Here is a 23,200-nt window from a genome sequence, read left to right on the forward strand (position 1 = left end):
CTTATGTTGGTTGAGAGGCCTGGATTTAAAATATGTCCTAAAGGTTTTTATATCAGTGCTTTGTGCAGGCCACTTGAGTTTTTCTGACCCTGTTTTATGCGACTTCATGATTCTCAAACAAATTTTAGACTAAAATTATAAAATACAGTGAATTTTTGATTTTAAGGAATTGAAGCCATTTACAGAAAACCCAAATAGGATTGTGATGGTCAGGTGTCCATATACTTTTGCCCGCCCAATGTATCGTTTGCCACGAAAGTTGTGTATATTGTGGTTTTAATCGAAACCTGCCAAGTGAAAAATACATATCACACGTGCAAAATCTAACCTTGTGTCACGCCAGCAGCAAACAAAAAAGGGTAGCAGTGCGTTGTTCATAAATTTGCAAAACTTTTTTTTGGCAGATTATTCAAAATTCCCTTTAAATCAGAGGTGCACAAACCTTTAACTATAAAGGGACAAACATTCAAGATGATTGACCTTGTGGGACGAAAGTAAATGATGCAAGAATGTAAATGTTCTCACCACCATACTTTGAGAGATTTGTTACATAATAACGCATATGGTATTCTTTTAAAAAAGCAATGGACTGTTAGCAAAGTGGATGCAATGCCTTTGAATTGACTTCTGTAAATAAAAAACACCTTGTTAGTTTTTTCCCTCTTGGCTGTGTAACACTGCCTTGAGCTCTCCATATGTAGCTGTTCCTCGAGTGTTGCAAAGAACACCGTACTTGCACCTTGAATGCACATACAATTAAATATGCATTCACATACAATTAAAGAGTCAAATTCACTTATATTCTCGATTTATGTTTTTACCATTTTTTTGCATCTTAAACAAAAGATCTGTGTCAATGGCATTTTCTTTTTTTTTTTTTTTTTGTTCCTCTTCTTATATATGGCATGCTGGGCCAAATCAAAGGTCACCACCGGTCAACTAGTTTGGGCGTCTCCACATTAAATACTTGTCTAAAAGATGAAGGTTTTAGGAAACCCCAGTGCAAATGATCCCTGTGAGCATACTGCCATCTGCTGGTAATATGCTTTCATGGGATAATTTGCACTGGGGCTTCCGAAACCATCATCTTTAAGAAAAGTGCAAATTATCCCTGTGGAGCATACTGCCATCTGCTGGAAGTATGCTTACATGGGCTTTTTGCATTAGCTGAACTACGATTCAACTGAAATAAGTCTCATATGCACCACGCACACGTTATATATTTCGACTTCTATATACCGATTAAAATTAGACTTGCGTTAAAAAAATCCCTGTTACTCAGTACTGAACTGTGGAATTGTGTGCAGCTGTGTGCAAGTTTAATAACACCTGAATGTGAGAACGCACATTGGCAGATGGTGGCAGATGGCATGTAACGCCACGTTAAAGATTCCGGAAACGGAAATGACGCCATTTGTTGTGATCCAGCGCCCGCCCCCTCGCCATTGTAGCATGGATGCGAGCGCCTATCGCCTAGCTACCGTTATAAAGCTGTACAGGATTATCAAATCTGTAGGCCAACACGTTTTGGACAAATCTCTGGACTGTGCATTCTTTCAGGTTTAAACTACAACCGGTTGTGGTTTAGCGGTGCCGCTCGATAGCTTTTACGTGGACGTGTTTGAGACGGACTGCTTCCAAATCCAAAATGGCGGACAACGAAGATGAGAGCAGTACTACGAACGGCTTGGCTTTGACAGCGGCCAGTCCGGTAAATGTGAGCGAATCTCAGGCGAACGTACCGGCATCCACCAGCTCTCAAATCGAGGTAGGACAAGGAGAGGGCAGCATTAAAGTATTCGTGAGTGGTGAAGGGGGCGGCGAACACGGCCTGTCACACTTAGTAGCCGCCATGCCCAGCGAGTCAAGTGCTGATACTGGCGCCAGCGACGGATCATCGGAGGTGATCGGGCAGATTTTGGGCGCCGAGGTTCTGACATCATACGTGCAGACGTCTGACAACGCGGAGGAAAACGTGACCACGGAGTGCACGACAATCAGCAGCGATTTTCTGAATGCCCTCGGGCCCGCGACCACGATCATTTACGTGCAGCCTGATGGCAGTTTCGTGGAGAGCTCTGGTCTAACTGTGGAAGAGCAACAGCAGTTACTGGAGCAGCTGTCCAAACAGCAGCTTGTGCAAGTGACCGGTAGTGAAGCGACACGAGTGATCGAGCAGAGCCAGACAATGATACCGACACCGGTACAAGCACCGGTACCAGTACAGGCACCAAAACCTCTCCAGAGCGCCAAACCCGCCGTCATCTCCAGTGTGGACGTGCAACAGGTTATCGATCACGTTAACAAGTCGCAGGTGCGCGCGCAGACTCCCAAAAACCTGCAGAGGACCATCCAAGCTCAGACTCCCTCCTATATAACTCTGGAGGCTGGCAGCGTCATTTCAGGACAAGTGACGACCACAATGCAACCACAGCCGTTTACAATCGTGCAGAACGCGTCCCAGCAACTGCAAAGTGTCGCCAAACAGGTGGCACTGCACCAGTCCCAAAACGGAGCACAACCCATTCAGCAAAAGGTAAGAGCTCTACGAAGCACGCAGGATCCTGCAGATCTTCTACTGTAATCAATAATCCAAGATCACCCAGCTGCTCTGTGGGCTTCCCTCTCAGGGGGGCTGAAATACTCACTGAAATGTTCTACATCTACATGTGTACATGTTCCTGTTTTATTCTGGAGGCATGTGGTGAATCCAAAGCCTTCCCAAAGAACACCAGATGTGTGGCAGGGACACACCCTGTATGGGATACTAGTTCGTTGCAGGGTTCCATACACACACACACACACACACACTTTTAAATTAGCCAATTCATGTACTACCATGTCTTTGGGATGTTACTAGTGAACCTAAAGGACGCAAGGTAACTTGAGCACAGGATCTTTGAGCTGATAACATTACCTGCTGAGCCACTAGGCTGCTCCAGCATTTTTCCACCCAAACATAATTTGTAAGGAAGCAAATGTTGCATCATCTGAGGATTAATGGACCTTTTTTAAGGGCCAACTAGTAATATAAGGGCAACTGTGATATTTGAGATTGTATCACAGTGTATACTGTCTTTTAGAAATTTTATTGGTATCATTGTGTCAAAAAACACATGGCTACAGGGTGAAAATTTCAAGGTGACAGGAAGAAGCATATTGGCAGCATGGCAAAAGACCTTTCAGATTCTCCTGCAAATCCAGACACCTAGTCAGCGTTTTGCTGTTAAACTCAGACATGTTTATTTATCTGTATAAACTATACATTGGCTTGATTGTCTGGTCAAAACTTGTCATGTTCTCTAGAACTACTTCATTCAGTTATTGTGCCTGTAACGTTTCAGAAGGAACCCATTTTAAATGTTATTGTGAGCTTAGTTTGGGGGAAATAAAAAAACATTTTTATACAATTCACAATGTGAATTGTGTTGCATTTTCCTCCACTATTGCAGATTGTCCCCAAACCTGCAAGTGAACTAATTCAGATATCATTCACAGAAGGCTGTGTTGCAAACACTCGTGACACAGCACTGTGAATTACTCCTCTTATCATGCTTTCAAGTTGTAGTTTCAAAATGGATAATTGCATCAAAACCTAATGTACAATATACTTAAACGAACCATATAAATGCATTAATGCTAAAATATATTTTTATCTTTGAATCCCCAGCTAGCTGAACCTATCCGCATACAAGTGCAGGCTCCACCAAAACAGGAAATCAAGCAACGTCAGACCACACCCATCACCATCCTTCAATCTCAGAGCCTGCCAGTAAGCCAGTCTGTGGTGAAAGTCTCCACTGTAGGCACAGTCAGTACTCCTCAGATTATCCACATTACACCTGTACCTGGCCAGCAGCAATACTTCTTACAGAATCCAGGAGAACCTCCTATTCAACTTCTCCTTCAGAAACCGGCGTCTGTAGTTAGCAGCATTTCAGTTCCAATTGTACATAAAGTCCAAGCTCCTGTCTCTTCCTCTAGCTTGACCACCACTGTAAAAAGTCCTGCGCCCAAACCCACTACAGTCTCCATCCAGCCCACTTTGATTTTAACCCCATCCACTAGTGTTTCATCCACAACCTCCAAGGTATTGACTTCGCCCACTAAGGCCACAACAGTGGCCACCAAGATTTCGGCTCCGGCCGTCGAAAAAGAGAAACCCAAAGCGAAGAACCGCAAGAAAAAGCCTCTAAAAATTCAGACGCGTTCCGGCAGAGTGTCTCGGCCACCAAAGCATAAGGTGAAGGACTATAAATTTATCAAAACTGAAGACTTGGCAGAAAGCCATCAGTCAGATTCTGATGACTATTCAGAGATCAGCATGGAAGATGAAGAGGGCAGCGAAGGCAAGAAGAAGACGGATGTTGACGGTTTGTCCCTCCGCAGCAAAGCTTTTAAATGTGAAACATGTGAGAAGTCCTACATAGGCATTGCAGGTTTGAACAGGCACTATAAACTCAATCCCACCCATGACAAAAGTCAGATATCAACCCCAGATGTGAGAGAAGACTCCAAACCCACAGAAGAAACGACACCGAGTGAAGCAGCTAAACCAAGTCCTGTGAAGGAAGCCACGACTCAAAAAGTAAAGATGTCCTCTGTTTACTCTAGAATTAGTAAATAACCAATTCTTAACAAGATAACCTTTAGAGGCCCTGTACTGCAATAGACGTGTCAAATTGATCATTCTTTCTGTTAAAATGCACACAGGTGCAAGCAGATTCTACAAGACAGATTTTACCACGGCGGCCTGGGAGACCCAAGGGGTCGGGCAAATCTAACCTTCCTAAAAGGCTTGGACGGAAACCAAAGAGAGGAAGACCAGGCCGGCCACCTAAACACCAAACAGCACTTACTGTGGAGCAGCAGACAGAAAGACGGAGAAGTCGACTCGCAGAGGTAGTGACGTCTTTCGAAATATACCCAATTACATTTTAAACGTGTGTGTGTGTGTGTGTGTGTGTGTGTGTGTGTGTGTGTGTGTGTGTGTGTGTGTGTGTGTGTGTGTGTGTCTTTTAACAAAGGAGCTTGTTGCATATAGCCTTACAGAAATATATTATGAATATCCATTTATAAATTCAATAATGAATGTTCAGCACTAATTGGTAAGCTAGTGGCAATGAAAAACTCCCTGAGACAGTTTGAGGAAGAAACAGTGAGAGGAACCAAACTCATAAAGGGAACCCATCCTAATCTGCATTACACCAGGATGATTGTGTGTGGGGTGGGATTTGAAGCCCTTAGCTATTATAGCAAACTCTTTATTTTAATTAGTCCAAAGCTATTTTCATGGTTCTTGAGTTGACCTTCCACAATAATCTCATGTATGTTTTACACTGTTCATATAGAGCCATCCTCAGCAGCAATGAGATGTTTCCAATTGAAGAGAACCCCATCCAGAAGTAGGGTATCAGGGATGATCAGGCATGTCTGGAGAGCAAAGGGGGAAAGAATCACTGGTATCTCAGAAGCATGTGTAGCTTGACAGAGAGAGAGAGGAAGAAAGAGCAAGAAACAGAAGTTGTAATACTCATCCCTAATGTGGGGCTTTGTAAGAGAAAGCTCTGCCCGTTGCTGTAGTACCAACAAATAGCCTACACCCTTAGAGTGAAGTAGGGGGAGCGGATCACGAGAGGGCAAATGTTCGCTCAGGTAATTGCAGTGCACGACCATTCAGTGGTTCAGTAATAGTAGTTTATAATCAGTGTAAAAATGTAGCGTAGATTAGATAAGATAGCAGTGATGTCATATCTTCTGGTTCTTGTAACAACTGTTGCTGCTGCATCCTGGACTACCTAGAGTCTGTTTACACACATTTACTAGAACAGCCAGACAGTAAGGCAGTACAGTAGTCCAACCTGGATGTAAAAAAAACAAATAGTTTTCCAACTAGGTTTTCTGTTTGCCAACTAGTTTGCTACAGTTTTTAAATAAATTATGAAAGTATTATTTTCATGACTTACGAAAAGAAAGTGGGCTGTTCCTTTAACTGCAAAACCATTTTATAATTATCAAGAAGAATTTTACGATGTCAAAGCTTTATTTAGGTCAAGCAATACAAACATGTAGGCATGACCCTGATCAGATGCTCATAGCAGGTCATTTACGACTTTAAGCAGCACTGTCTCTACTATGACGAAGCTCATATTTTGACTGATACACGTAATAAATGTTATTCCTTGGTAGGTATATGAAAAACTGCTATGCTACAACATTTGGTAGGATCTTGTGGATACAGGGAAGATTTCACAACAGCCGGACTGTAGATTTACTCAAATTCAGTGGGTTCACAGGCTAAAGAATGGACAAGCTCCAAACTCCTGAGCTTAAATTTGTATGTAATAATCTTCAAATGACAGGTGAAGACCTCCCTCGTCCTGAAACTCTTCAACTAGCGCTTATTTTTCCACGTTTATGTATTTAAAGTGCTATAAATCCTCTCAACCGAGTTTTAGGCTGATTGTATCTTATGTCTGCAACCTAGCGAGCCAGCGTTGATCTATTCATTGATAGAGACTCGAAAGCACTTTTATACATCAGTCTGGATAAGAGTGTTTGCTAAATACTGTAAATGTATAATGTGTTCAGCACTGATTATTATTTATAATTATCACTCTTTACAGTTTATACAGCAGTATGATGATAAGGACCTGCTTGAGATCGTTCTTCCTCGCCTGGCTAAAGTCATGACTGTATGGGAATTTGTGCTAATGAAGGTAATGACCTAAATTTTAATTTACAATCGAGAGATAATGATCCCAATGTAAGATACGTAGTTCATACATCGTTTATGGTTTTATGTATCTGTTGAAACATAGCAGTTGTTAATGTAGAAATCATGGCATACAAACCTTTTTTTTTTTTTTTTTATATAAATATTGTGTGTGTGTGTGTGTGTGTGTGTATATATATATATATATCACTCACTCACCCACCCACCTGCCACTTTATTAGGTACACCTGTCCAACTGCTCGTTAACACAAATTTCTAATCAGCCGATCACGTGGCAGCAACTCAATGTATTTAGGCATGTAGACATGGTCAAGACGAACTGCTGCAGTTTAAACCGAGCGTCAGAATGGGGAAGAAATGTGATTTAAGTGACTTTGAACGTGGCAATGTTGTTGGTGCCAGACGGGCTGGTCTGAGTATTTCAGAAACTGCTGATGTACTGGGATTTTCACACACAACCATCTCTAGGGTTTACAGAGAATGGCCCGAAAAGAGAAAATATCCAGTGAGCGGCAATTCTATGGGCGCAAATGCCTTGTTGATGCCAGAGGTCAGAGGAGAATGGCCAGACTGGTTCGAGTTGATAGAAAGGCAATAGTAACTCAAATAACCACTTGTTACAACCGAGGTATGCAGAAGAGCATCTCTGAACGCACAACACGTTGAACTTTGAGGCGAATGGGCTACAGCAACAGAAGACCACACCGGGTGCCACTCCTGACAGCTAAGAACAGGAAACTGAGGCTACAGTTCGCACAGGCTCACCAAAATTGGACAATAGAAGATGCCTGGTCTAATGAGTCTCGATTTTTGCTGCGACATTCGGATGGTAGGGTCAGAATTTGGCGTCAACAACATTAAAGCATGGATCCATCCTGCCTTGTATCCACGGTTCCGGTTGGTGGTGGTGGTGGTGGTGTAATGGTGTGGGGGATATTTTCTTGGCACACTTTGGGCCCATTAGTACCAATTGAGCATCGTGTCAACGCCACAGCCTACCTGAGTATTGTTGCTGCCTATGTCCATCCCTTTATGACCACAGTTTACCCATCTTCTGATGGCTACTTCCAGCAGGCTGACGCGCCATGTCATAAACGAGAATCATCTCAGACTGGTTTCTTGAACATGACAATGAGTTCACTGTACTCAAATGGCCTCCACAGTCACCACATCTTAATCCAATAAAGCACCTTTGGGATGTGGTGGAACGGGAGATTCGAATCATGGATGTGCAGCCGACAAATCTGCAGCAACTGTGTGATGGACCAAAATCTCTGTGGAATGTTTCCAGTACCTTGTTGAATCTATGCCACGAAGGATTAAGGCAGTTCTGAAGGCAAAAGGGGGTCCAACCCAGTACTAGTAAGGTGTGTATATATATATATATATATATATATATATATATATATATATATATATATATATATATAATATGGATGGATGGATAGATAGCAATCGAATAAAATATTTAATTGCATAATTGTTAACCCGTGATTAATCGCACGTTTTTATTTGTCTTAAATGAATACTTTTCAAGTTTTTAATATTCTAATTAACATGGGCATGGACATATATGGATGCTTAATGCAAATGTACGTTTGTTATGAGTAAAACCACACTCAAAATTGAGCACGAAGACAAAATATTCTTGTAAATGTTTTCAAGTAATGAAGGTGTTTTAAATGCTGCAAATCGTCAGGACACCAAACGAAGCTTTTGCTATGTTTCCACACGGACGCTTTTAATTGCTGCATGTGTGCGTCATGGTGGATTTTGGTGCCCGATACTTGGCGTGTCAGGAAAGCAAAGATTTAGTGATTAAAATAATTTTTCTGTGCATTTTGTTTTATTTTTATATCCGAGTAAAGAAAAGACAAAGGACAAAGAAAGGTGAATTCATGTGTGTTGTGTTGAAGATTTGAATTTTACCTCTTTTACATTAATTTATGCATATTTTTAATAAAAATGGTGTGCTACGTTAATCGCAGGTTACTAAAATTAGCGCCGCTACGATGAATTTGTGTTGAACTGTGTGCATTAACGTGTTCATTTTGACAGCCCTGATCATATCCCATTTTCTTGATATGACAGGTAGAAAACGGCCATTTGTTCAAGCAGCAGTTTCCCAGTGTATATCATGAATTTGAGCAACTCCACAGCCAGGTGAAGAAAATGGCACAAGAGCACTTTAGTATTTCACCAGCTTCCCGAGCAGCTATAGAGGTCACCAATATGGAAGTGAGTAACCTTATATAACTCTATTATTTTTCTTTATTACTATAAATGATTATAGTTATAATTCTTACTGAACACCTGGTGTACAATATTGGACTTCAGAAGACTGTTCTCCTGACTGTTCGAATCTCATCTCTGTCAAAAGACCTTTTTTAGTTTGTTTTCCGTCTGTTGTCGCTATGCGCATAAGGTTCTTTGTTTGGCTTTGTCTTTTCATTGTCTTTTTGGTAACATCTTTTACAGTATAAAAATAGTTTTTTTTTCATTGTTAAGCTGAAAACACCCAAATCTAACCGGTGCTCTGGATGGCTAACGCCTTCGTAGCACTCACTTAATATGATGCGATGCGGAATGATGTTAAAAGTGAGGAGTGACATAATCATGGTGTCATTTTTTTGGTTCCGACACCAGATTTGACCAAAAATTTATAACGACATCAGTAAGAGTTTCTGTCAGTTTTAAATAAAATCAAAGCATTCAGCTCGAAACAAGAAATGGAACAATTCAGTCACAATTTCATATCTTCGCTCTTAGAACATTGTAATTTTTGCTAATCGGGACTCGATAGTCATCACCTAATGGGTTACACAGCTTTCATTTGACATCTGTCTACATTGGCTTTCTGTCTAGTACAGGGTCCTAGTTAAGTTTTGTAAAAAGTATTTAAAAAAGCTCCTGCTGGATGCATTGTGGAATTGCTTTCACAATACTCCTCCCCAACCCCCGGGCCACGGACCGGTACCCGGCTGCACAGAAAGAATAAATAACCACACAGAAATAATACATAACTGTTATTCATTTCCGTTTTATTTATTATCTGATTCTGAACGGAGATAATAGCCATCTGTCTATGACTCACTCTTGATGCAGGTCATAATGCCTCAGTCACATGTCTTACCTACATCCGCTACCTCCTTAAAGGTGCTGCTCCGGCCGCTAACACATAATACATTACTGCTAAATTGAAACCCCCTAGCTAGCAAAATGAACAAACAACAACACAGTGGATTTTTATGCTGGTCGTATCATTTTATTTTGTTGTATTTATCCACCACACCATAAAGGTCGGTCTGTTAAAATATTGTCCGACATTTAAACTGGTCCATGATGCAAAAAAGGTTGGGGAACGCTGCCCTAGACCTCCTAAAGTCTTTGGAATAATTACTTCTGGCAGTTTTATCGTCCTGGCTAAAGCTGAACTGTGACCATGCTTGTTTTTTTGGTCGTATGCCTAGAGATCTATTTTACCGTGCTACAACTAAAACATCTTTTATGTTCACAATTTTTATCATTGATTTTATTGTTGGTACAATTGCATCTTTGGGCAGTTATCGTTGTTTAAAATGTGCTTTATAAATAAAAATTAGTTTTAATAACTTGTTTTTCACAATTTGCTAAATACACATGACTTTTGTGTCTCTAAAGGTCTTAAAATCGCTGGGTATTACTGATCCCTCTAGTGCATTTACACCCCTCAACTCCTCTAATGGACAACAGGGTGCAGTAAGAAATCCAGCAACAAAGAATCCACGAAATATTGAGGTAATTTTACTTTCTTATACGCAGTGTTGCTTTTAAAGACGAAACTGCTTTTACTGTCAAACCAAATAATTCATGGAGCTACTACAAATAAGACAAACGGCCTTTTTTTCCCTGCTGCTGAGGCAAACTGAAATGTAAATCTATGAGAATTTGGGGCCTCTAAACCAATCAGGTTGCAAACTGGGAGACATGCCTACAAAAATCTTGATAGTGTGGAGAATAAGGAGATTTACAAAATGATTGCATTGCCAAATGTGTTAAAACTAACACCGTTTCTGCAGAAAAAAGAAACAAATAGTATTTTTTTTTAGACTTCGTCTTGCACTTTTGAGTGCATTTTGTATTATTATTATTATTATTAAACTTAAAAACACACAACACTGCCAGGGGTATCAAAAACTACAGTTAGCGCAGTGTCACTGCGGCTACTCACTCCGTACCGAAAATAAGATTTGTTTTGCGCATGCATAAAAACACTAAATAATCCATATTGCTAGCGTTAGCCGCTAACCAGGAAGTGGCTAGCGGTATGGATTCTTTACCGTTTTACGTCCAGCTTCACGGATTTCTCTTATTAAAAGTAGAAAATTTCCACATATGGAGGGAGTGAATTAATGAAGGATGGAAGGAATGAAAACATTTGTTTAAATATGCTGAAATAAGTAGAACAGTTTAAGTAGAGCATCTATATTACCCAAATGGGGTCTAACAAATATAAACTATTTAATTACATTTTTCCATTTATTGAAATTTGTTTATTCAATTTAACTTGCGCCATTTTAATAAATTAATTTAATCGATTTAATAAAAACTTTATTGTATTTCATTTTTATAAAATATTATAAAATATAATTATTTAACCCAGCAGGCATTTTATTTCGAATTGTTTTAAAAATCGAAACTGTTCATGTTTACAAATGATCAAATGTTTTTTTTTTTTTTTTTCTTTTCTTCATCTGGTGATTCTCTGATGTCCAGTGCATTGAAAATAGTTCTCCACTGAAAAACTCCATTAAAAGCTGAGAGCCCAGACATGCAATCTGCTCATCCTGGGTTGCTGATCTTCTCCATTCCTCAATACTTAAACCAATTAATTGAATTTGTATTATAGTGTTTTGGTCCTCTTTTGGGAAATATACAAACAGATACCAAATATATAAAGTTATTTGTCTTTCCCTTTCATGTGAAATCTTTCTCCGATTTATAGAATACCAGGATGTTGCCTCCAGCAAAAAGGTTCAAAATGGAAAACTGCAGTGGAGAAAACATCTCCGCTACGGTTAATCAGAACGGCATTCAGAAGCACGAGTCTAATGAGGACTCGATACTGCTCCGGGAGCCACAGGTTGTCCTGACCCGTCTAGAGAGCCTGTCAGATGCTGATGCAGACCCCGAAACAAGGACAGAAGAAGCAGCTACGGACACAGCGGAATACATTGTCGAACCTGAAGCTGGGAAACTTCAAGAAGACCCTGACGGAGAGCTTTCAGAAGTTCTTAACAACAGTGGGAGTGTGGATATTGCAGATCAGGTGAAACAGCTGGAACAAGTGCTGAGCTCAGAAACGTGTGAGGAAATCTCAGACAAAGATGAAAACTGTGACCCTCCACCGATGGAAAGTTTGGACGAGGGAGAAGCTTTAGGAGAACCTGTTGTCAGTGAACTAGTGATGGAGACTGTAGAGGCTCAGGAAGAGACCGTTTTTATCCAAACGGCCGAGGGCCTCGTCCGACAGAGTGCTGAGGAACTTGCTTCCAAAGGAATAGTGATTGTGAATGGGCCTGATGGCAGCACAGTGCACATCGAGGCTCCAGAAGGAGTTCCTTTAGAGACTGTCCATGCTCTATTAGGCATTGAACCTGAGAGAAAGACTTGAGTGAAAGCTCCAGGAACTGAAAAAACATTTCACAAAATTGTCATCAAATTTCAAGACAACCATATCAGCATGGTGTTTTTTGTTTGTTTTTTTCTCCCAAAGGAACTTTTTATTGCAGATTTTTGTACATTTGTAAAAACAAATTGTTATTATTATTGTACCAAATTTATTTGCATTGTTTTTGGTTTAGTCTTTTGTTAGAAGGTTGTAGGAGTTCACATAGACCTTATACTTTCACATTTTGTTGCCAACATTGCGTGTCTTCAAGGTCTATGGCCACGGTAGAACTGAGTATTTTGTATACTGTATACTTTGGAGAAATGTACAGTATGAGTGTGAAATACTGCTGAGTTTAAATAGAACATTGCTTTAAGCAATGAAGAACTGCTCTTGGTATGTGTTTTGGTTTTAAACCGCTTAAGGACGACTTGATAATGTTAATTTAGTTTAGTTTCTGAGAGGAAAGCCAATTTAGTTGTTAAACTAAGATGTACAGAATGGCCAGAATGAAAAGAAAAATGGATAAACAAGTGGATAAACATGTCTTAAGTGTGTACAGTCCCATGTTACCTCTTGTTTCATTGTTACGTGTTAAATAGTAGTTTGTCCAATTCAATAGTTGTTTAAAAAAAAAGCACTATTTTATTACTTTTTATATAATCTTTGGACATACTGTTTTTTCAAACATCTCAATATTTGTAATACAAAGAAAATACATAAACAGATGACATTAAAACAATATTTGTGAATGAGCTGTGGGGATTGAGGCTTGTGTTATCTGACCAAACTACTAAAAATAACAACTGTTTTGGGACCTTCACCAGGATGTGATTTGATGTCCCACTGTACCGGTGGTCAAGTTTCTCTTCTATTTTCTGCCCCCAGTGTGTCAGAATATCAAACCAATTTTTGTTGTTGTTGATGTAAACAGTTTGAGAAAGAACTGATAATGATTTCTTATGAAATTCCAATAGAACACTGATCCTGTGGAGCCTAAAGAAGCCACAATGGTCGAATTCATCTACATGGTGTATTTAAACGGAACGAATAAATCAGTTCTGCACTGCTGATACGAACCATTAATTCCTTAAAAAGGATAACTGTTAACACAATATATATTTATTAGCACATTTTAAGACTATAATGTACACTGAAAGTCTTAACAAATAACTATAAAGTACAGGAAAAGTATTACAAAAGGTTTGAGCTTACAAAATAGTATATAATGAGTCTAAAATTCTGTCAATAGAAAACTGGGTTTGAAATAATGTGAATTTGAATAATAATTTTACCCAGATAAACAGAAAACTGGTCTAACAGGTTGAAAAAAAGAAAAAAAAGGAAAAAAGGCAACAGTCTGCAATAAATCAATGCTAACATGATTAGCTTTTCCATGCCAACCTTCCCCATGGTATGCAAAGGATCTTCCAACTTATTCTTGTTGTTTCGTTGCTGTTGCTAAGGCTCGTACATCTGGGTTTAAGATCAAAAGCTGAATATCACTCAATGTGACCTTCCAGTTCCTGATATTAAAATGTGATAATGTAGGGAATAGTTTAACCAACCCATTTTTCACATGATCAATAATACTGAAAACACATGACTGGCAGGTTTCCTGTTTTCTAGGTGTACTCTGTTAATGTCTACTCTTTGCTTGGAGCTCTGGGTTTGACCAGTGAATAGTGCGTCGGTTGTTAATGGTAGTAAACCTACGTGATAACTACAGAGGCGTCCTGTAGAAATAGAAGCCCTTTTAAAGCAGAAAACTGATCAAAGCCATTATACAAATATTAGGAAAAGCCAAATAAATAATCTACTCATTACTTATGATGGTAGCAGGAGAATGACTTTGTAACCATTTTATTTGGGTCATGGCTTCAAACCTCATGTACCAAGACAATGATCCAGTACTTACATACCAACACAAAGAAGCACTTCATTTGCTAAAAGTGGAAGGTTTTAGATTTGCATTTAATCATCAGACCTCAACCAGATTATGCAGCATTTTATCTTCTCAGGTGAAACCCCTCTAAACAAATACCAACTAACATGTTCAGAACAAGCTGGGAAAAGCAGAAGCATCTGATGTCACTGGCTTAATGCAGTTATTACAAGGAATGAATAGTAATGGAAAACAAATCGCCCTTTTTTTTTTTACTTCAACGTTGTCTGTTCCAATACTTTTGCTGAACTAACTTCTCATGTCATCTTATATTCGTCTTTCGATCTCGAAGTCAAATGTCTGAGAGCAAAAAAATACCATTCTGTTTACAAACGCTTTTTTTTTTATTTTAGAAATGTTACACTGTAACCAAGATACTGTAGAAATTATATTATTATTTTACTATTGCAATGACCACTGTATCAAAGTTACAGCATACACTTCATCCCATTTCATCCGGTTCCATAAAATAAAGAAAAAATCTATAACTAAAATAAATTAGACAGCTTTGTGGCCCGTCTCCATGAGAAGGCTCTCTAAGAGAATTTTGGTGTTGTCCTGGATGTAGGGTTGATGGAGCCAGCAAGACAGATACACCATGCAGAGATCTGGATTAGCTGTGTGGGCCACTTCCCGTAATATGGTTCTCTTAAGCGCCAGCTCCTGCTTGTAAACTTCATAAAGCTTAGAAGACACTTCAACTGCAGTGGACAGTAAAAAAAACACACGCATATTATAGAACAATTAAACAGCATAAATATATTGATCAACATTTACGCTAACATCTTAAAATTTTAAAGCAATACACAAACGTGATTTAAATCTAAACTCATTTTCAATTAATTTGTTTAATTCAAACACACGCTTCTATGACATCATACTTCATAATTATATTAATTGCAGCAGACACACATACAGGGGTTCAGAAAAGATTTGTTTTGGACGGTCAACACTTTCTAAGAAGGAAATAGTTTTTTGTACAGTTCTACATAGTTTCCCCTGCTAGCAGGATGTTTTTTAATCCATAAAAGGTCAGTATAAATATTCTTTAATGAAATAAATGTTTAGTACCGAACTGCTGTGTGGACCAAGTCTGAAACAGTGGTGTGGGTCTTCCTTTCTCTCCATACTGAAATGCCTCTAGTTTACAAATCCCCGTCTCAGCAGACACCATTTTCTCCATTTTAGACAGAATGTGGGCCTTTAATGAGAAAGGAAAAAAAAAAAAAAAAAACATTGTTTAGTTTATTGTTTTAACAAAATGTTAGCATCAGGAATAAAAACATGGCAGACACAAGCTCATCATCAAATCCATTAAATGTAAATTACTATATAAAACACTTATTATTTATAAACATGTTTCTGGATAAAAGCGTTTCTGAGCAGCATCGTACAAATTGCAGTCTAAAAAGATGTTTAATAGACAAAGGAACCTGACATGAGAGACATAAGGATGGAGCGTCAAAAGAAACCCATGTGTAGTCTTGATTGGTGAAATCGGCACCCGGTGTCGACAACTTAGTCAAGCTTTGATTTAAAACCATAAGACACTTCTTTCAGTATTAGGGTTTATGTTAGACCATTTAATATTTCTATATACGCCATTTGTTTGTAATATATAAGTTCATTAATGGTCTGAGGTCAGAAGGTGTTTTTTTCCAGTCAAACCAACGTGACTTGAAACCCAGAAAAAATACAATATTAAGGTTTCCTTCTTTAAATGATCGGATCTTTACATATTTAAGTGCTTGAAGACAAGACTGTGAGTCAGAGGCAAATCAAAGGTACTGTTATTGATCCTTCTCAATATTTTCGAAAGAATCTTTAACTGTGAACACATTAGATGACAAACACGGTTTAGATACATGCTTTGTGACAAAGGTATTTCAGTCGTTTCTTGAAGACTTTAATAATAAATGTACACAGTTAAATTAAACTAGACCAGACTATTACCACAATTTCTCCATTTTCATTGGCTGCTATGAATATCTTACTTTAGATCAAGTCTTGGCAGAACAAAAATGGTAATTTCTCAATGTTATGTGCCCTGAATTCTTTCATGATTCTTTGTCACTTGGTAAATGGGTTGATCTGACCATGCTAGTTGCACACAAAATCCAATCACAATGTAGCTGGAGTTCTCTAGAAGCAGTCCAAACTAAACCTGGAAATGCTATTTATGATGGAATCTGCCCTTTACTCGCACCATACCATCCTCTCTACAACATTCTGTAGTTTGGTGCATTCCTCCTCTAGTTCTGGGTTGCTCTCATATGCACTTTTTTCTGCAGGAGCTCCAGACAAACTGTGGCCTTCCATAATGACCTCAGGATCCTTCACAGACCTGCAACAGAGAACAAGGACAAGAGTAAAACTGTGATACTCTAAAGAAAATGCTGACAGTTTAACATTGGGGGTCTTACTCTTTGCTCAGTCTAAAGTTGACTATTTTGGTAGCGATGGTGGATCCTTCATCACTGAGACGCTCCCATTTCAGGATTAAATTATGCCAGTCCGCTGCATCGTCCTTCAGTTTTCTGGCACTTCCAGTCAAGTTGCCTTTTCTTGCAGGGGTTGTGGCTTCTGATTACAGAAAAAAGATTTCTACAAATTTTTACAAATTCCCTTGTTTCTTTATTATAGTGCCCATTACAGGAGTAAAAGTATGTGCCATAAGTTTTATAGGCAGTCATGAAAACACAGACGATAGGGTTAAAGTGGCAGTATCCATCTAAACAAGCAGTACGTTAGTGTCATCACAATTTACATGTAGAAATATTTTTTGTTGCCCTCCTTTTCACATTATGTGGAAGTTGGGTCACGTCAACCGGACTTCTATCTGGTTAAATCGAAGCGTTTCACTAGTCGTCCGAGCAGCTTCTTCAGTCTATTCTTTCATCCTGTTCAGATCGTAACACTATAACCTACATCTTCACTCCAAATAATCTTTGTTTTAGTCCATGTGTGTCCACCACAATATATGAAATAGTTTTGTAGTACTGTGCAAAAGTTTTAGACACTCAATTTGGATAATGTGTTCTTTTTTTCAAGGACTTTTACAAAAAGTCAGTAACAACAGTTTTTTCCCGCAAGCAATCAGGCTCCTCAATACACAAAACTCAAAAGGACATCACACACACACACTCACTTAAATGTGTGTTACCGATCTGAACTTAACACACACTCATTACTCATCTCAATCCATTCCACCATCATTTATTTATTATTATTTATACTTGACCGCATTACACTGTTTACCTGCTGTTTTTTGCACCTTTGACTGTATTACACTGTATTACATTGTTTACATGCTGTTTTTGCACCTCTTGACTGCTGCTGCTGCTGTTTTTTTGCACTGAATTGTGTCTGTTTCTATTTACTCCCAGTTATAGTTTTGACAGTTCTCCTCACACAGTACTGCATCATCGAAGTATACAGTAGGTTTTCTGGTCGGCGCTATCTTGGGTTTTGTGTCTTGTCTTGTGTTGTCTGTCGGCACTGTTTTTCGTCTGCACTGTTTGCACTTTATGTAGCTTGTGTTGTGTTGGCGCTCTATGTTGTTGTTTAGTGTAGCACCAGGGTTCTGGAGGAACGTTGTTTTTACTGTGTACCACTGTGTATAGAAATTACAATAAAAGCCTCTTGACTTGACTAACAAACTTTGTATAACATATTCAAACTCTCTAAACTCTGATTCACAGCTTCATCTCTATGTGGAAATCAGAGCAAGCAGAATTCTAGATCTAAACTATATGTATAATAAAGAACTAACTAACAAACTGTCAGTTTTTATTCATTTGATTAATTTAGCATTAAAACATCAATAACTTGTTGACCAGTGCTGGTAAATGAGCATGTTAGTGTATAAATGGGATAATCCACAGTCAGGTGAGATTTACACAATATGAATGCCTGATTTGGCATAAAATCACGTAATATCCATCCATCCATCCATCTCTGGATTACATCTTATTTATACCAAAGGTATTTGCTTAAACCCAGTATAAAGCATTTTTATATATATTTAAAAAAAAAAAAAAAAAAAAAAAAAAAAAAAACGCAATGAATGCCAAAACCAGAATAAATGTTTTACACTAAAGCATAACTATATCTATATAAATACAAGCATTATTAAAAGAAAGCCAATGAGTTGTAACACGATTACAACTCATTGCATTCACCCAGGTCTAAATAAACACTAATAATGTGAGCATCAGAACCAAATTAAACATCTGGTCAATTAAAACATATGTAACAGTAGCTAGAAAGTAGCGGTTCAATCTTATGAGAAAAGAATCTTACCATCCATTTTACACGTAACTCTGTCATATAGATAAACTATTACAATCAGTAATAATTCCTCATCTTGTTTGCACTGCACGCCGTCTGTCTTCCTCGCTGATTATTTCCCTGCACTACAATAAATAATGAAATAATCAGTACTGCCACCTGCTGGACTGATGAGTAACTGAGATGAGTTGCACACGTCATTGGAAGGATGTAGCGCCGCATGGCGGAGACTGAACACCTGCACCCCAGAGGCGCACGAGTTTAGTGCGGGACAAGATTTAATGGTGAATGCGGGTGTGTGTGTATGATAATATCATTCAACGTCTAATGCCCATCTCAATCGAGATGAATCACTGAGTGCTTCAGATATTTCTTTATTATTAAAGAAAGGAACAATACAAACACAGCACAACCTCGTTTCTTACCTTTTTTTGTCATTGCGTATGTCAAACACTATTTTAAACAGCCGTTTTATTGCTTAATATAAAATGTAATGTATTTCCCCCATACACCTTTATTGCATATTTTCTCTCCTGCATTTATTATAATTGTATTAAAGTGCATGGTTATAGAATAATATTCTTCCAAAAATGTTGCACAATTTAATACAATTATGAAATCTGAGAGTGGGTAACAATTTATTTTCAGTAAAATTAGCAAAACATTTACAAGACACTCATGCAAACATTTCTAAACAGAACATAAAGAATAGCGGCATGATTTTCTATCTATAATAAAACTTATTGTAAAATATTAGAACTCTGGAATATTTGGACGCACGACAGACTGCAAAATCTTGGATGGAGGACTTCTGAATAGATTCCTTGGAGCTCACCTTGTCTTTCCTTCCAAGCACCAGGGTGGATGTCTGTATTTCTGGTCTTAAAGTGATAACAGACTCCATTTACAGTTCTCTCCTCATTTACTAAAAAACAAACAAACAACAAAGTTTATCTTACCTTTCCAACTCTTCACACCACTGCAAAATCCATGAGGTTGTCGTCTCTTCTTTATGAACGAATCTGGGTTCCAGCTGTATCTTCTTGTCATGTACGACACATTAAACCAATCAATCAAAAGTCCCAGAAGGTTTGTACAGCCAACTTTGTATATAGAGCTGCATTGTAGCTATATTAGAGCTTATTTTTGCTTATAACATTGCTAAACCTTCTAGACTATTAAAAAATCTATTAGTCACCTTTCTAGCCATTAATATTACATTATTATAAAAACAGATTATTCATTCTACCAATTCACAAAATCATATTTAATGATTTGCAAACTAAGACAACACAACTAAAAAAGGTGACAGTTAAAGAGATTTGTCTGTTGACTGATTAGATTTACAATGTTTCTACTTACTGTAAACTGTGTGTATAAAACAACCTAATTTAATCAAGTTGATCAAATTAAATGTAGTATTTCACACATACATTATTACTTGTGTAGGTGTATCAGACCCATTGTAGTAACTTTATGTATGAAGGCAAAATAATTAGGGGGTAGAATTCAGGCAGGTGGGTTAAAAGTAGCCTGCTTAAATAATACCCCCCTAAATACTAAAGCTGTTTATGTTATAGATTAAATGTATTATTTTATACATACATTATTACTTGTGCAACCTATCTGGTAAAAAACATATGTATATTTTTTGGATAGAATTTTACAAATATGTTAAATATATGTTGTATTCTGTGATGCTCAATAAAATATATTTTTTAAATCGAAAATATATTTTATTTAAACCAATATATATACATATATCTTCTTCATCTTCTTTCAGCTTCTCCCATTAGGAGTTGCCACAGCGGATCATCTGTCTCCATACCCCCCTGTCCTCCACATCTCACTCTTTCAAACCAACTACCTGCATGTCTTCCCTCACCACATCCATAAACCTCCTCCTTGGCCTTCCTGTTTTTCTCCTTCCTGGTGGTTTTTATAAACTCATTTCTAATCCTGTCCATCGTCGTCACTCCCAATTAAGATCTCAACATCTTCAGCTCTGCTACCTCCAGCTCCACCTCCTGTCTTTTACTCAATGCCACTGTCTCTAATCCATATAACATCGCAGGTCTCACCACAGTCCTATAAACTTTCTCTTTCACTCTTGCAGATTCTATCACAAATCACTCCTGTCACTCTTCTCCACCCACTCCACCCTGTCTGCACTCTTTTCTTCACTTCTCTAACACACTCTCCATTATTTTGCACTGGTAACCCCAGGTACCTGAACTCCTCCACCTTCTCCACCTCTTCTCCCTGCAAAGGCACCCCTCCACTGCCCTCCCTCTCATTTACACACATGTACTCTGTCTTACTCCTACTGACTTTCATTCCCCTTCTCTCCAGCGTGTACCTCCACCTCTCCAGGCTCTTCTTAACCTGCCAGTCTTACATTTTTTTTGTTTGAGAAATGGAAATCCAGTGAAAAAATGAAAAATGCGGAGGCGACCTTCAAACAAATTGAAAAGCTTTGATAAAATATTGCTTCAAAAGAAACTGTCAGAGGAGTGCGAGAGTCAAGTCCTTAATGGACTTAATCCAGTGATGTCCTTCTCCATTGAAGTGCAGTTTGAAATCACAGCGAGGCTTCTGGAAGCCTTGGCCAGAAGGAGTGGAAGGGATCTGCCCATCAGTCACCTGAGGAACCTTATAAGAACTAGTGGCATGCACACACATAGATGTAAAGTGTTAAACCCAAACATTTTCTTCAAAAATATCAGTTGTTTGCTAACATTTCTTGGATTTTCCTACATCTTTCTGAGCACAACAAAAAGAGGAACAAGGCATTATACTCCAATTCTTGTGAAAACTGCGTTAAATGGAATAGGCCAGGTATTTATTCACATATATATAAAACACACATGCACACATGTGGAAAATGCACTTTTTTTTTAGTTCAAAATGCACTTTTTTTTTAGTTCATTGTTTTTCTTTGTCTGCCTAAGTCACAGTTGTTCAGTCCTCACCAACATCTAGAAAGAAATAACATTAGATGTCTGAAAGAGAAAACACAAAAAAATTCAATATGTAATAATTTTTCACCAAAATAAAACCAATGTTTATAAATCACATGAGAAATAATGAGCAAACCCTTACAACTTTGCCATGATTAGTTACTTTTAGTTAAAAGTGTGACTTCCTTTTTAAAAGCAGAAATATTGGCAATTTTGTGTTCTGGTTACATCAATCCAAAAAGAAAGAACATAAGCCATAACCGCAAATAAAAACTGTCCAAACAATTAGAAATTTACCATTCGGCAATGAGACAAATGGAAAGCATTTAATGATAGTTGCCATTCTTTCCAGAAGTGGACTTCCCAGGATATTCAGTCTAAGGTCAAATTATTGAATTTTTTTCACCTTTCAGGAACCATTGTAGTAGATCTTCACAAGGGATAATACTATAAAAATGATAATTGGATATATTTTAGAGTAGTGTGAGTGATGTGAGGTTTGTTTAGCAGTACAGATTTACTGTCCTCTGAAAATCACTCAACATACAACCATTATTGTCTGAATAGTGGGCAACAAAAGTGAGTACATCCTAAGTCAGGGGTCACCAACCTTTTTGAAACTGAGAGATACTTCTTGGGTACAGATTAATGTGAAGGGCTGCCAGTTTGATACACACTTCTAAAATAACAAATTTGCTCAATTTACCTTTAATTATATGTTATTATTAATAATTATTGATATTCATCTATGCAAAGACACTGATCATGTTAATGATTTCTCACAATAATTATCAACAATGATATAACAAATTCGGAAACATAAATATCAATATGCAAAACTTTATTTCTATAAATCTCTGCAAGTATTTACATTTTCACTAGCCACTAACAATTTTTAACAAATCAACTTGGAGACCAGCTAGCTCTAATCTAATATTAAAAAAATTTTGAAGTTTTTTTTATATTGTCATTTTCAAATTCACACCAATGCAAGTGTTCCAATCCATGTTGGTGACCCCTGTCCTAAGTGATAAAAGCTGGCAGTTTCTTATCCATGCAAAGCCACATGTCCCATTCATCATGTTCATGTTTTTGTCCGCTTGACAGGACCATAAATAATCTGACCTTAGACTGAATATCCAGGAAAGTCCTTTTAAAGACTTATAATTTTCTTTAAATGCATTCCAAAGAAAGCTAAAGAATCCATATCACTAGACTGTTGTGAAAATGTTGGCGATGGAATACATTTCGCACATGCGCAAAACAAATTCTGAGTTTTACAACACACTACAAATTGTACGGAGTGAGTAGCCACAGTGACATTTAGCTACCTCGAGTTCCTTTTTTTTACACCTTGCATTGCTGTATATGATTTTAAGTTTAAAAGTAATAAAAAAATAGCTTGTGGTCTGCCACTTATTACATTCATGAGGGAACTCTGATTTGAACTATGTTCCGCACATTAAAGGGATTGCATTTCGTACACATTCGGTGCACTTAACCGAAAGCCTGGTACCGAATAAGTGAGTGAGTGTGTGCATTATTTATGTACATCACCATTTCTCATTTTAACTTTATTTTTTTTATAATAATTCAGATTTACCTTTAACCTCATCCTA

At 38.0% G+C, this 23,200-nt stretch overlaps 3 protein-coding genes across 3 annotated transcripts in view; 1 reads left to right on the forward strand and 2 right to left on the reverse strand.

Annotated features, from left to right (window-relative positions):
- LOC310727724 (uncharacterized protein) overlaps positions 1–23,200 on the reverse strand; it is a gene marked incomplete at its 5' end in the record, with an annotated part of 109,714 nt that overhangs the window by 76,487 nt on the left and 10,027 nt on the right. The window lies entirely within an intron of this gene.
- Positions 1,399–13,141, forward strand: znf839 (zinc finger protein 839). Its single transcript, XM_083543625.1, has 7 exons — positions 1,399–2,536; positions 3,671–4,588; positions 4,714–4,902; positions 6,627–6,719; positions 8,828–8,974; positions 10,397–10,513; positions 11,721–13,141. Exons 1-7 carry the CDS (start codon positions 1,649–1,651, stop codon positions 12,387–12,389), a joined length of 3,021 nt encoding a protein of 1,006 aa, XP_083399751.1. The 5' UTR covers positions 1,399–1,648; the 3' UTR covers positions 12,390–13,141.
- On the reverse strand, positions 14,707–18,757 carry cinp (cyclin dependent kinase 2 interacting protein). Its single transcript, XM_083545046.1, has 5 exons — positions 18,634–18,757; positions 16,755–16,914; positions 16,543–16,675; positions 15,403–15,532; positions 14,707–15,032 (listed from the first exon to the last, which is right to left on the reverse strand). The coding sequence occupies exons 1-5, from the start codon at positions 18,638–18,640 to the stop codon at positions 14,830–14,832; spliced, it is 633 nt and encodes a 210-aa protein (XP_083401172.1). The 5' UTR covers positions 18,641–18,757; the 3' UTR covers positions 14,707–14,829.

Source organism: Silurus aristotelis (assembly GCF_946808225.1).
Source record: "Silurus aristotelis genome assembly, chromosome: 6".
Lineage (NCBI taxonomy): Eukaryota > Metazoa > Chordata > Actinopteri > Siluriformes > Siluridae > Silurus > Silurus aristotelis.

Bases quoted from the DNA above. Each gene is read 5' to 3' on its own strand.
- znf839 (XM_083543625.1), top strand. From the start codon at position 1,649: ATGGCGGACAACGAAGATGAGAGCAGTACTACGAACGGCTTGGCTTTG. The intron at 4,903-6,626 runs GTAGTGACGTCT...CACTCTTTACAG, and splicing joins GGAGAAGTCGACTCGCAGAG to TTTATACAGCAGTATGATGA. The intron at 8,975-10,396 runs GTGAGTAACCTT...GTGTCTCTAAAG, and splicing joins TAGAGGTCACCAATATGGAA to GTCTTAAAATCGCTGGGTAT.
- cinp (XM_083545046.1), bottom strand. The intron at 16,676-16,754 runs GTAAGACCCCCA...TCTCTGTTGCAG, and splicing joins AACTTTAGACTGAGCAAAGA to GTCTGTGAAGGATCCTGAGG. The intron at 15,533-16,542 runs GTATGGTGCGAG...TTCTCATTAAAG, and splicing joins AGAATGTTGTAGAGAGGATG to GCCCACATTCTGTCTAAAAT.